Source organism: Anser cygnoides, chromosome 1 (genome assembly GCF_040182565.1).
Source record: "Anser cygnoides isolate HZ-2024a breed goose chromosome 1, Taihu_goose_T2T_genome, whole genome shotgun sequence".
Classification (NCBI taxonomy): domain Eukaryota; kingdom Metazoa; phylum Chordata; class Aves; order Anseriformes; family Anatidae; genus Anser; species Anser cygnoides.
This window is the reverse complement of record NC_089873.1, coordinates 210,775,722-210,789,343: the sequence shown is the minus strand read 5'-3', so window position 1 is coordinate 210,789,343 and position 13,622 is coordinate 210,775,722. Positions and strand designations below refer to the sequence as shown.

The 13,622-nt window shown below is 58.2% G+C and overlaps 1 protein-coding gene across 2 annotated transcripts; it reads right to left on the bottom strand.

The window, feature by feature from the left end:
* Positions 1 to 354: 354 nt before the first annotated feature.
* P2RY2 (purinergic receptor P2Y2) lies at positions 355 to 8,626 on the bottom strand. 2 transcript variants are annotated; one of them, XM_066990030.1, is made up of 2 exons: positions 8,541 to 8,626; positions 355 to 3,624 (listed from the first exon to the last, which is right to left on the bottom strand). In XM_066990030.1, exon 2 carries the CDS (start codon positions 3,618 to 3,620, stop codon positions 2,547 to 2,549), a length of 1,074 nt encoding a protein of 357 aa, XP_066846131.1. In that variant the 5' UTR covers positions 3,621 to 3,624; positions 8,541 to 8,626; the 3' UTR covers positions 355 to 2,546. The 2 variants fall into 2 exon arrangements, with proteins under 2 accessions (XP_066846131.1, XP_013046752.3); XM_013191298.3 differs by lacking the exon at positions 8,541 to 8,626 and adding an exon at positions 6,531 to 7,875.
* Positions 8,627 to 13,622: the final 4,996 nt, after the last annotated feature.

The following is a 13,622-nucleotide window of genomic DNA, read 5'->3' as shown; positions in this document are numbered from 1 at the left end:
GTGCCCATGGGCACGCTACAGATCGCTGCAGGACTCCCCTGGGCTGGGTTAGGGGCAGGGCTGAAGCCTCCTTGGTGGCTTTTGGGGTCCAAAGGGCCACTTGGGTCACCCGTAGGGAGCCGTGCTGGGGTGCCCCAACCTCTCACCAAAGCAAATTCTCATCTGCTCCTCTGTCTAACGACCAAGGATGAGGCCCATGGGGGAGAAGACCTTCCTCTTGGGGTGACCAGCTCCTCCATGGGCTCCATCAGATAAATGCTGGAGGTATCTCCTGCGGAGCCCACGTGTGGACAGCAACCCAACTTCTAGCCCTGGTACCCCCTCAACGGTACACCTTGGACAGCAGAAGAGTGCTCATTGTAGAAATAAATTTATTTACTCTAAGAAATCTGAGATGTCTGCATGTTACAAAAATAAAAATGTACAGTTATTGTCACAAAACCCATTTGTTTTTGGTTTTTTTAGTATAAGTTAGTGCCTCGACAAACAAATGAAAATTATATATATATATATATTTATAACTTTCCAGTTGGGATCTCTCCGACTGCTCTCCAGCAAAACAGAGCAGGACAAGGACCACGGAGGGACCCCAAAACGGTGGTCTGAAGCCAAGGTGGGCTCACCGAGGACCGCAGGGGTGAACCTTGAGCCCATTTTCTTGAGTTATTCAGAGCACGTAACTTGGTGTTCACGCTGCTTTTTGGCAACGGCAGGAGGCCAGGCAAGACCTGGCCTGGAGAAACGTTTGTACCTGCTCAGCGCTTCGGTCGAGTTCACTTCTCCCCATGATTTGTCTCGCCTCGGTGACCGCCTGCAACCCTCCCCGTGAAGCCAGGCTCCCAGTTCTCCTCGGGGAAAAAAAGGTGCCGCCACGGTGCAACGCCTGTCTCAGCCCAGCCCCACCTTCAAAGCTCGCTCAGGGATGAGATGAATCACCCTACAAATGCCCTGTTTTTCTTTGCTGATGGTGCTCAGGACCGAGACAGTCCCCTCCCTCGCCTCCTGGGGCCGTGGCATTGCTGGTCAGGACAAGAGCCCTCTACAGGACCACGACTCCACCGAGCCGGGACCACAGGAACGTCCCAGTTAGCCCCGAACGGTCCCAGTCACCCCGGCTGAACCTGGCCAGCTGTGTCGTGGCACGTCTTTTTCTCCCCCAGGCCACTGCATGGGAAGGAGGGACAGGAGAAACTACGAAGAGGTCTGAGGAACTGCTCTACACTGGGACCCAAAGTGTTTGCTTAACCCTAAAATAGAGCCAGGGCTGCTTTTACAAGACGGGACTCGGCCAGTTCTTTTCATTTTTTGGGGTGAGGAATCAGCATCCACGTGGCAAAGCTGGGCAAGGAAACCACGGGCCTGGGCTCTCGACTCCCTAACCCAGCAATTAGGGAGAGAAACCACGTGGACCTCCTGGTGATGTGTTTTGTGCTTGCTTTCTTTGAACTGGCCTGACTTTGGGGTCCAGACAGGACCGGGGTTAAGCTCAGCACCACGTTTATTGGCATAGCTCCTGAATGCAGGCCTTAGCACCCGAACTATTCCCAAATTTCCAGGGCTTATTCCCGAATTTCCCAGGGAAAGACCACGCTGTCAGTAAGGGATGTGTCGAGTGGCTCCAGAGGAGAACTGGAATTACTGGGATCATGGGGAGCAGCAATGGGGACGTGGCAGCATTTAGCCAAGGGGCTGGGCAACAGTGTTCACTGCTTTGCTGGAAACACGAGTCCCTATAAGAGGGCTAAAAGCAAGCCGTGAAGAGCTCCCCCTAACTTTTAAGGATCTGGAGGTGATTATTACAGGCAGCAGCCGAAATCGATGGGTCCCTATAAGCCTTTCAAAGGTGGACGTTGCTGTTGGGAAGCACCAGCAGGTCTCTGGTAGGAAGTTGACCCCACTGTAGACCCTCCAGGGGACCCGCTTGCTGGCACCAGTAACCCCCAGTGAGATGGAGCAGCAGCAGCCCCATTAATGGGAAGCATTTCTCCAGGGATGCAAAGCCGGGGGAGTCCCGTCCCCGCTGCGGGCGGTAATTGCACTTGACATTTTTATCGACCTGTTTATCAAAACCACAGCTGACGCTCCTCGGCGCCCCAAAGCCTTTCTTCCCTTGCCAAGGCACAGCAAGCCTGATAAACGCGTGCTAATTACGGGCCAGGGAATCTGGAGGGAGGCAGACGCGTTTCTTTAGGGGACCTTTTGCACATGTTTCTGCTTGGGAAAACGATCCAAGATATCCATGGCGTGACCTTTTAGCAGATTTTGTGACCATGATAGAAGGTCACCCAGCCTCACAGTTGGAGAGGTGCCACTCACTGACAAAGAGGTACAAGTACGGGGTCTGTCCATACAACCTCAGCACCACCTTCCTGAAAAAACACTCCCAAAATGACGACGTGCATAGGAGCGCATTTATCGCAGACCACGCCGACGTGGGTGCAAAGCCAAAGCGCCACAAACCCCAAAAGCCACGGGCCCTGGAGCATCCTCATCTCCCGTCACACACGGGACAAACCTGGTGGCCATCGCGCTGTGACGGAGCAGAGCTAGGACTTCACGCCCTTGGCTATCGTGTCCGTGTCATTGCTGGTTCCCAGGGGACTGTTGGGCACGATTCCCAGAGCCATCTCATTTTGAGGCTTCCCCGGCATTTTGTTGCCTGCAAACTTCATAAACCTTTGTCCTGCTAAGAAATACAAAATGGGATCCAAGCAGCTGTTGGTGCTGGCTAGGGGCCGCGTCACCTTATAGGCTAAATTTATTGCGTTCAGGGTCTGGCAGCTCAAGTCCCAGCTCCGGAAGGAGTAGTACAGGGTGCGAGTGACATGGAAAGGGAGAAAGCAAACGATGAAGACCACCAAGACGATGATTATCATCTTGACCGACTTCTTTTTGGATCGGGACAGCCGGGAGATGCCCCACGTGGGCTGCAGCAGCCGCCGGGCCATCAGGCAGTAGCAGACGATGATGATGAGGAAAGGGATGCAGAAGAGAAGCACCAGCATCACCGAGCTGTAAATGACAAACTGGCCAAAGAGGTCCTTGCTGGATGTGTCGTGGCAGGTGATGGTGTCCCTCCTGATGCTGGTGGTGACGAAGAAGAGCACGGGGGATTGGCACACCACTGTCACCGCCCAGACGACGACTGAAACCCGCCGGGCGTAGCGGACGTGGCCCCACCGCAGCGACTTGAGTGGGAAGCAGATGCCCAGGAATCGATGGATGCTGATGCAGAGGAGGAAGAGGATGCTGCAGTAGAGGTTGGTGTAAAACAAGAAGCGGACTATCTTACACAAGCCCACGCCGAAGGGCCAGTTGTCCCCCATGGCATAGTAGTACACCAGGAGGGGCAGGGAGACCACGTAGAGCGTGTCGGACACGGCCAGGTTGAACATGTACGTGGTGGAGGCGTTCCAGGTCTTGATCCTAAAGATGAAGCCGTAGAGGGCCAGCAGGTTGAGGAAGAGCCCCACCACGCACACAATGCCGTAGGAGACGGGCAGCAGGACATACTTGAAGTCCTCGTCAAAGATGCACTTGTAGGTGTTGTCCTCCACGCCGCCTGGCCCCAAGGAGCTGTTGAGGACTCGGGTCCAGGCTGGAGTTGTAAGGTTTGCCATCACCCTGGGGGGGGGAAGGAAAGAGCTTATGAGGACACGGTGGGGCGAGAAGTCCCAGGGGAAGGTGGGGCAGGCAAGGAGACCCCAGTGCTACAGAGCTGTGACATGCACGTGCCATCATTGCCACATTTGCACCTTTCCCCTCTCCTCCCAGCGACGTTGCCAGCAAGGTTTGGCTTTGTCCATCCAAAAGCAACCCATGAGCATGGCTCATTGTGCCCGGCAGTGCCATCTCAGCACACGTGACAAGGACATGGGAGGTGGCAGCACATGCCTGGTGCCACCGCATCCCCCTCACCGCATTGGGTGTGGATGCAAGAGAGAGCCCCGAGCAGGGAGGACTGAGGGCTGAGCTGATAAAGGGGGGTTCTGGTTATCCTCATCTTGCACCTGGAGGGGGAAACCAAAACTGCTCCTTGTCAGCAGCAAACCCCAGGCAGCCCAGGTCATGCCCCGAGCCTCCCTTCCCACCAGAGTCACGCAGAAATTTGGTCTCCTGTGACGCAGAGCAGCAACAACACCCCTGGCTGTGCTCAAACGTCCACACAAGTGACTCTGCTGAGATCATAAGAAGCGGATCCCACCAAACTGTGGGTGCAAAGGGCAAAAATAAAGGGAACCGTGCTCCACAGCGAGCAGCCCCTGCGACTAGCAGGGGCCTGGCTGCAGAGGTCCTCAGCACCTTCTGGACTGCCCCTGCCCGGGCTTTGGAGGAAAAAGTTGGTTCATTGTTGACGACAATGGATTTTTAATGCCGTGGGTATTTAATGCCATAGGTTTTGCTTGTGATGCTGATGGTGGGCATCTTGCTGGTCCTGCCTTCTGGCCCTGAGAGCTGCTCCTCCAGCGCCACCACCGCCACCAGTTCTGCCCATGCTCGCACGAGGCTGGTTTTTGCACGGGACCGAGCAGCTGAGGGGAGAAACAAGGACCAGAAAGAGCCTCTGCAGACATACGGGGTCCGGCCCTGGCTGTGCCAGGAGGCACAAGGGCCCCTTTGTACGCCGGGACAGCCCACGGCCCCGCCGACACACGATCGCTCGGCCGGCTCGCCAGCCAGGAATCCAATTAAAATGGATTTGCCTCATTTCCCGTCAAACGAGCCGCCCCGACCTCTGGTGAAACAAAGGGCTGAGCCCCGTGCCGCTGCACCCTGCGGCGGGGGAACAGGGCCACGGGATGAGCCCAGCGTGGAGCTGCTGCATAAAATGAGTTTGGGTGAAGCTGTCCTCGAACCGAGCACCAGGGATGTGTCCCGACCAAATCCCATCACGACTTTAAGTGAGAACAGACAGAAAAGACCAATTAGGGACTCTACCCAGCTCTAACCCTGCACCACCTCGTGTGGGATGGCGTGGACGCATCCTTGTGCACAAACGCTGCCCTGACCCAGAGCTGTCCCGCTCCTGAAAGGCTGGACGTGGTGCTTAGGGACACGGTTCAGTCTCCTGAGCCTCGCAGACCTGCAGCCACCACTGCCGTAAGCCAGGGGTGGGCTCTCCCCGATGTGCCAAGACGCACATCCTCGTTTTTGGGAAAACGAGCAAGCAGGGCTCTGTGGCTGGCTCCAGCAGGGCGCCCAGACACAAAGCCCTGCTCACAAGGCAGCCTTGTCCTCGCAGGCACGCTCCCCCCTCCTCATCCTTTTGCAAATGCGATTTTTTTTTTTTCTTTTCTTTCTTTTTTCTCTCCTCGATTTTGCCCGGAATCCCTGGGACAAACCCTGCAGTGTCTGCTGTCCGGCCCCTTGCCCCCGTCGCATCCCCAGCCGAGGTGAGGGACGGTGCCAAAGCCGGCGGCTGCCCAGGGGCAGGGTGGCACCAGGGGCAGCCCTTGTCATGACACCTCGAAGGAACCAAGCTGGAAAAATCCTTCTGATGCCCACATCCCCAAAATCCCCTGTAACGGGATCCGCCACGGCCGGGCAGGGGACACGGAGGCGTCCCTACGGGGCAGTGGGAGCGCACGCACCAAGGTCACCCCAGTGGCACTGGGCTGGGCGCAGAATCGCCGAATCCAGCTTTCAGCCCCATTTCGCAGCCTCCCTATTGCTCCTGATGGCCCCGAGGAGAGCGTGGGTGTTTTCCCTGCGTTTAAGGGACTCGTCAAAATCCTTGCTGCGTACTGGGACCTGCTTGAGACGCTGGGAAGGGAACAACCTGGCGTCGTCCGCTTTCCTCTGGGACCGAGGTCAAAATCTTCCACAGCCAAAACCAGACAGATTGCACGGACACTACTGAGCCTGTGGGGTCAGGAGGGGTGAGATGGGACCGGGCTGAAATCGGAGCCCTGTTGAATGGTGTGGGTTTCATCTGCCTTATCCATGTGGCTCCTTTCAGCTCCTTTCCCCTCCGGGATGGCTCCGTGGAGGCAGCTCACGGCTGAGCCTCCTCCTCTTCCTCCCATGTACACGGTGCTGCCAGCTCCTGGACGTGCCCCTTTTAAATCCCCTACAAAAAGCCTGCAGGAAATCTGTATTTCATTTCTTTTACCCCCAATGGGACTGGAGGCTTTGGGCAGCTCCGGCTGGCTGAAGCGGAGCATCGCTGCCCCTCGCTGCTGCGCCCCGAGGTGCAAAGCCCTCCCCGTGGCCCCGTGCCTCAGTTTCCCCTCCTGGCTCCTGAAATCAGAAATCTGCTGAGGGGTTGCAGAGATGAATTTGGTTCTTCCCTCAGAAGGGCTCTGGGGAGTTTTGGTTTAATAGATTTTTTTTTTTTAAAGTAATAACCGGACCCAAGATGAAAAGGGGAGAGTTTGGATAAGAGATTAAATGACTTTAAAAGAACTTTGTGTCTCATCTTGTAGGTCGAACAAAACACCTCACTTCGAGCCAAATGACTTTTCCTGGGAATTTCTCTCTCTTCTCCCCCATGAAACTCCCTGAACCCCTCGCGGCGCAGCGACATGAACCTGACTCGATGTCCTTCCTGCTCTCCAGGAGGTATCGACTCCTCCTGCGGGGAGGACAGCCCCGCTCCGCCAAAGCTGGGGGTTATTATTTAGGAAATTAGCAGCAAGGCATTAACCCAGCGGCACAGACACTCGTGTGTAATTAAAGCCGCCTTGGCTGGGTTGAACCCAAGCGAATTCCCAGCACGGCGGCTCCCCAGGGACCCGTGCTGCCGGCAGCGAGAAGCACCTGGCCGGTATTTAATCCCTCGGCTGTCAGTTCAGACATTTCGTCTGGGTCGGGGGGGGAAATTTCCTTCTGCCCCATCGGAGGGAATCACCCATACGTGCAATAACCCCTGGCAAAACCGGCGGTGCTGCCCGCCGGGAGATAACCAGCGGCCGATCCCGGGGGGAAGGCGATTATCGGGCTCGCCCACAGCACCGGCGGTTGCTGAGGGGCCAAAGCAGCACCAAACCCGAGCAAAACCCTACGTGAGGACAGGGGGAAATCCTACATACGTGCTGCCTCGTGGGTGTAAAAGGGGGTTTGCACCACGGCTCATTTGCTCCCTAATGGGGGATGCTCAGCGTTAAAGGGGGACAAATTTCGGGTGTCCCCCTCGCTCGGGCCGAAGGACAGAGTTCCCTTCGCAGGGACACGAATGAGGAAGGGGAACTCAGGAACGTGCCCGGCTGCGATGAAGCAGCCCGGTTTCGGAAGCCACGAGCCCTGCACTGGGGTCACGGTCCCACTGCTGCTGGGGCAGCGGGGGCCACCCGCAGGCACAGGAAGGCAGCAGCCTGCCCAACGTGCGGTGCACGATAAGGAAACCGGAGCAGAAACAGAAAGATGTTCGACCCCAAAAGCTGCCGCCCAGCACCGGGGCACGATGGTGTTTATGGGGTTAGGGGCTCCCGAGGGGCATCGCAGGGTGTAAGGAGGGGCTCTGGGTGATCCCGGTGCGAGCTCGAGCACCCCAAAAAAACAGCGCGGGGGGGGAGCGCAGAAATCCTACAGCAGAGGGGTCGCAGAGCACCGACACGAGCTGCCCCAACAGCTGGGCTCAGGGGGAGCGCCCCCAGCTCGCCCCGAGCCCCTTGAACGGAACTGAGCCGAACCGAGCCAAACCGAGCTGAGCCAAACCGAACTGAACTGAGCTGAACTGAGCCAAACTGAGCTGAACCGCCCTGGCTTTGGGTCAATTTTTTTTTCTTTTTTCTTTTCTTTATTCCTTTTTTTTCCCTCTTTCTATTTTTTCTCTTTCCTTCTCTTTTTTCCCTTTTCTTTTTTCCTTTCTTTTCTATTTTCTTTTTTCCCTTTTTCTTTTTTCTTTTTTCCCTTTTTCTTTTCTCTTTTTTTTTTCTTTCCTCTTTCTTTTTTCCCTTTTCTTTTCTTTTTTTTCTTTTTTTCCCTTTTCTTTTTTCTTTTCTTTTTCCTTTTTTCTTTTCTCTTTTCTTTTTCCTTTTTTTTCCTTTTTTCTTTTTTTTTCTTTTTTCTCTTTTCCTTTTTTCTTTCTTTTTTCTTTTCTCTTTTCTTTTTTCTCTTTTCCTTTTTTCTTTCTTTTTTCTTTTCTTTTCCCTTTTCCCCTTTCTTTTCTCTCTTTTCTTTCTTCCTTTTTTCTCTTTTCTTTTCTTTTCTTTTCTTTTCTTTTCTTTTCTTTTCTTTTCTTTTCTTTTCCTTTCCTTTCCTTTCTTTTCTCTTCTCATTTTTTTCTCTTCTCATTTTTTCTTTTTCCTTTCCTTTTTTCTCTTTTTTTTTCATTTTCTTTCCTTTTTTCTCTTTCCTCTCCTCTCCTCTCCTCTCCTTTCCTTTCCTTCCCTTCCCTTTCCTTCCCCCCCCCCCCCCCCAATTTGGGTCACTTTCTCTCCCTTTCCCTTTCCCCCTCAGCCTCCCGGCCCCGGCTGCGCCCCGCTCCCCGACCCGGCTGCGTGGGGACCCCCCTATCCCCGTTCCCCCCGACCCCCCCGCGTCCCCCCCGACCCCCCCGTGCCCCCCGTGCCCCCCGTGTCCCCGTGCCCCCATCTCACCTGTCCCCGCTCCGCTCATGCCCGCTCCGTGCTCCCGGGGCCGCCGGGGCCGCGCCGCCTCCCGCTGCCGCCGGGCGCGGCGCTGGGCGGGGGGGGGGGGGCGGAGGGGGGAGGGGGGGGCGGAGAGGGGAGGGAGGGACCCGGGGCTGCACCGCCCCCGGGAGCTGCGGGGGGACCGGGACCGGGGCTGGGAGACGGGGCTGGACCCCCCCACGGCGATGGGATGGGAGCTGGACCCCCCCCCGGTGATGGGAGAGGGGATGGACCCCCCCCCTTTAGGGATGGGAGAGGGGCTGGGAGTGGGGCTGGACCCCCCCCGTGATGGGAGAGAGGACGGACCCCCCTCTGGTGATGGGACCGTGGATGGGATCGGGGCTGGACCCCCCCCTCTGGTGATGGGAGAGGGGCTGGGAGTGGGGCTGGACCCCCCTCTGGTGATGGGAGTGGGACTGGACCCCCCCCTAATGATGGCAGAGAGAATAGGATCAGGGTTGGACCCCCCCTCTAATAATAAGAGCATAGATGGGATTGGGGCTGGACCCCCCCTCTGGTGATGGGATCATGGATGGCATCGGGGCTGGGGCCACATCTGGGACCCCCCCCAGTGATGGGACCAGTGATGGGACTGGGGCCCGATTACCCCCCCATGGTGACAGGCCCATGGATGTGGGACTGGGGCTAGGACCGTGGATGGACCCCCCCCCCCCAATGGCACCATGGATGGGATCAGGGCTGGAGCCCCCCCTGCAGTGATGGGGCCATGGATGGGAACGGGACTGGGACCAGGGCAGGATCCCCACACCCGGTAATGGGACCACGGATGGGACTGGGGCCAGACCCCCCTAATTAATAGGACCACGGACGGGACTTGGTCTGGGACTTGGTCTGGGACCCCCCCCCCACCCAGTGATGGGACCAAGGATGGCCCCACAGATCCCCCTTACCCCATGGGGTGCCCCAGGACTGGAGCCAGGCAGGAGAAGGAGCAGCCACGTGGGGGAAAAGGGGTCCCGGGAGCACCCCGGGACGGGAAAAAATGCCTAAAAAAGGCTGGATGAGGCCATATGGGGGACGGGAGGGGACCCGAGGTGACAACGGGACCTTGAGGCCACTCGGGGTCTAATTTTAGCAGTGCCGGGGCTCTCAGGAGCAGTTCCCACCGCTCAACCACGAGCTGTCCCGACGAAAGGACGATGCTCCGAACTCCCTGGGGTAGGGGAATCTGTTTTTCAGAGGAGAAATTTGGGGGGGGCCCGATTCGTGCCGTCGGGAGCACGGCTTTGCAGCAGCGTGGCTCTCCTTGCACGCCCCGTCTCCTTTTCAGCTGAGGGCTTCCCCTTCTCCTTCAAGTCCTTCAAGGGTCCTACCGTTGATTTTGGGTGCCGTGGGGGTGAGTTTGGGGGTCACCACCCCCGTATCCTCCTTCAGGGAGATGTTTTGGGGTCTGTCCCCAGGGAGCCCTGGCAGGACACAGCCTCCCCCAAAAAGCTGCAGGGAGCCCTGGAGGACCGGAGCCCTGCCTCTCCCTGCAGAGGATGCCCAAGGCCAAGTCCGACCCCACCTCCCTAGTGGAACTCATTTGCCTTGGGGTGAAAAATCCCTCAAATTTGGGGTGCTGGAGGGTTTCTGGGCAGAGTGAGGCTGGGAAACGAGCCTCACCGAGGCGCACGCAGGTGGCCCGGTTGTTTTCCACCGCCGCGAACGCCGGACGAGCCCCGGCGCTCCCCCGTGTATTCCCTCATCTGCACCCATGGGAGGAAGCCAGATCCTCCTCCGGCAGCTGGATCCGACCCCAGGCGGGCTCCCCGGGCCTCCCAGCACCCTTCCTGGATGCGGCCGGGCTGACCGTAAAGCCGGGAGAAGAGGAAGGGCACCGCCGCCATCCATTATTCACAATCTGAAAGCGGCGGCCGGCTCCGGAGGCATTACGAGGATATGAGCCCTTGGCACCGAGCGCCTGCCGAGGGGCCCTCCGTGCCAAAAAAAAAAAAAAAAAGTAAGCCTGTTTCCTTCTTCTGATGTAATTTGTTTGAGGAGGGAAAACAATGCATCACGGCGCAGCTATTTGGGGCTGATAAGGGAGGAAGGACAGGCCGGGTGCCTGCGCGGTGGAGGGAGGGGGTGCCTGGGCAGAGCCCGTGTGTGAGGATCAGGCTGGTGCCCCGCGGGATGACAGTGTGATCCGGGAGGGCAGCTGCATTAATCCTGTCTCTCTGGGGTTTAATTAATCTTGGCACTGCAAGAGCACCAGGGGTGGGTGCGGGGAGAGCCCTTGGGTTGGGTACCCCGGCGGTGTGCGGCGTGCCACGTGGATGATCCCACTCCGTGTCCCCATCCCTGGGGGCTCCTGGCTGCGCCACCCCGGGGTCAGCCTCCCAAGCCTTCGCTCTGGCTCTTTCCAAAGGGATTTTGCGGGTGATGCCCGGAGATTTGTTGTCCTCGGCCACCGAGGGATCGCTGCAGCGGTGAAGCGCCCGCTGCACTCCTCATCGCAGCAGACCGGTGCCTTTTCTGAATTCTTTCACCTTTCCGCTCTTTCCACCTAAATTCTTTCCACCTTTCTCCACTCACATGCGTGTGAAGGAGACGGGAGGAGGGTTGTCACCTCCTGATGTCCCCAGGCTTCACGTCCCTCTGACCCACCCCACTCATCTCCTCCCTTCTTCGCGCAGGACCCTCGGCAGGTGACGGTCACCCCTTGCGCATGTCGGAGAGAGGGGACACTACACCCCCCAGAACCTCCCCCCTTTTCCATTTCCAGCCCCCAAAGCAGCCCAGACGAGCCAAGCAGAGGCAGATGTTTTAAATCCAGCCGCAGAGCAGGGAAGGATCTGCACAGCTGCAATCGCATGTTCCGAGTCGAGCGGCGATACCCATCAGAGGGGAGCTGGCCGGCAGCCCCGCGCTTCCCTCAGTGTCTCCAATTTTTCTCCTCTCTGGCAGCAGCGCAGGTTTCTAAGACGCTCTCAAAACATTTCCGTGGTGTCGAGAGGGGAGGAATGCGGCCGTGCGTGGGGTTGCAGGAACGGGAGGAAGGCAAGGACCGGAGGGCATCGTGCTCCCGGCTGAGAGCGGCGATGCGCCCCAGCCCAGAGCTTCACCTGGGGGTGCAGGGGACAGGCTCGTCACCTCCACGTTGTGGCTGAACCCACAGCAGGGTGGGGACGGTTACGCTCGTGTGAATCTGTCTCACCCTAAATTTCCGTGCTGGTGATGCCCCGGTGCAACCTGACCACGCGCAGTCCATCGCTTCTCATGGTGTCCGGGCTTGTAAGAGGTGTCACCGTTGCACCGGGAGGCAGAAAGGTGTCCTGCACGGTGGGCACATCCCCCGGGAGCAGGTCGGGGTGGCCACATTCTCCCTCCAGGATGCCCTAACTCAGGACCTCGAGCAACTTTCGAGGTGCATAAAGCAGCAAAAAACAATCCAGCGGGAGGACGGAGCCACGGTGGTGACCTCCAGCAGGGCGTGCAGGGGGTGGGATTGGCACCATGGGGCACTTTGGGGACAAGGGGACACCTTCCTGGCAGCTGCAAGGTGGCATTGATGGGAGAAAGAAGGGTTGGAAGTGGGAGTGGGGGCTGGAAAAGCTCCATGAGCCCGTCCCTCTGTCTGACCCTGTGCAGGAGGAAGGCGAACCCAGTACCCGGCACGTTGGTGGGATGCTCAGGGCGTTTTGGGGCTGGCATCTGCTTCCCTCTCAGACATCAACATCTGCGGGGGCTGTGCTTCCTCCTCCCACCCCTCCTGTCGATTATAGCACAGCTCTGCTGGCCGGGGCCGTATCCAGTGGTTTGGTGCTGAGTGTGCAAGGAGCTGGTGCGCGTGAACGCGCTGCAGCTCCACGCCACGGCGGGCGTCCCACGAGCTCTGGGGGCAGCGGGGTTTGGTCCTTCTCACGCCGCTGCAGCACACAAAGGGGCTTTTCCCTGCAGCTTTGGCCACCTGGGCGTCTGGTTTTGTTCTGAGCAGCGGTTGGGGTTTGTGTCTGAGCCCAGTTTTCATTTCCTCCCCGGTGAGCGCACGCGGGTGATGCCTCAGCCTCCTCCTGCCGGCTGCGGGGCTTGGAGCAGGAGGGGGCACGGGGAGGGGACGGGGATGAGAACAGAGCTGAGGGGGTGCATGGGGTCTCCTGGGGACGCCGTGGGACCCCTCTGGAAACCAAGGGCTCCATCCTGTTCCCATACAGCCAGCCCAGCCAGGCTTTGAGCTGCTTCCTTTCCCCCTAAGCCCCCACATCACCCAGCGTTGCGCAGGGGGTTAGCAAACAGCAGGAGCGTCCCCCTCCCGCAGCAAGAAGCTCGCAGAGAAGGATTTGGGGCTGCCGTGGCCTCCCAGGTGGAGCCGAAGCACAAGGACACCGTTGTGGCCAACAGCTTTGCTCCGTGCAGACCTCAAACAAACAGCCAGGCGAGGCAGCCGTGTTAAAATTAACCCGTCGGCACGGTCTACGTGTGCTGCGGGCTGCCTGGGAAACGGGGCGTGAGACCGAGCGTCGGAAAACCCAAACCCAAACACACAAAGTCAACGCAGAGGTCTTATCCGGGAGCTGGCTTTCAGGGGCTCTGAGCGAGGTGCGGCAGCCGGGGGTGCTGGAATTGGGGTGCAGGAGGAGCGACACTGCCCTGGGTGCGGCGGTGCCGCTGGCAGGGGTCGGGCGCAGATCCTGGCTGCTGCACGGGGGGGGGGGCTGGGGGAGGTGGTGAGAGCGCGTGGTGAAACCGAACCCTCCTAAAAACAGCAGCAGCGACCCATCCGCAGAGCTCTCCGAGCCCAAAATAACACCTGGGGAGAGGCTGCCTCCAAAAGGGCTCCTTCCTCCACTTCTAGGACCCGGTGGAGAGCACGGAGCACTTCTGGCAGCACAGAGGGACATGGGGTGCCCAAATTTTTTTTGGGGGGGGCACTGATCTTGGTGTGGTTTTTTTGACCTTCAGCTCAGCATGAGGGGATTGCACAGCCTGGGTTTGCTCCATCCACCACGGATGATTTGGCTTGTGCCAGGATGGAGTTTGGTTTATGGGATGGGTGACGGGAACCTCATAGCCTCCCACACCTGAAATCCTCTTTTTAATCTATTT

What these genes read in the sequence shown, in the direction of transcription:
- P2RY2 (XM_066990030.1), bottom strand. Translation starts at nt 3,620, where the DNA reads ATGGCAAACCTTACAACTCCAGCCTGGACCCGAGTCCTCAACAGCTCC.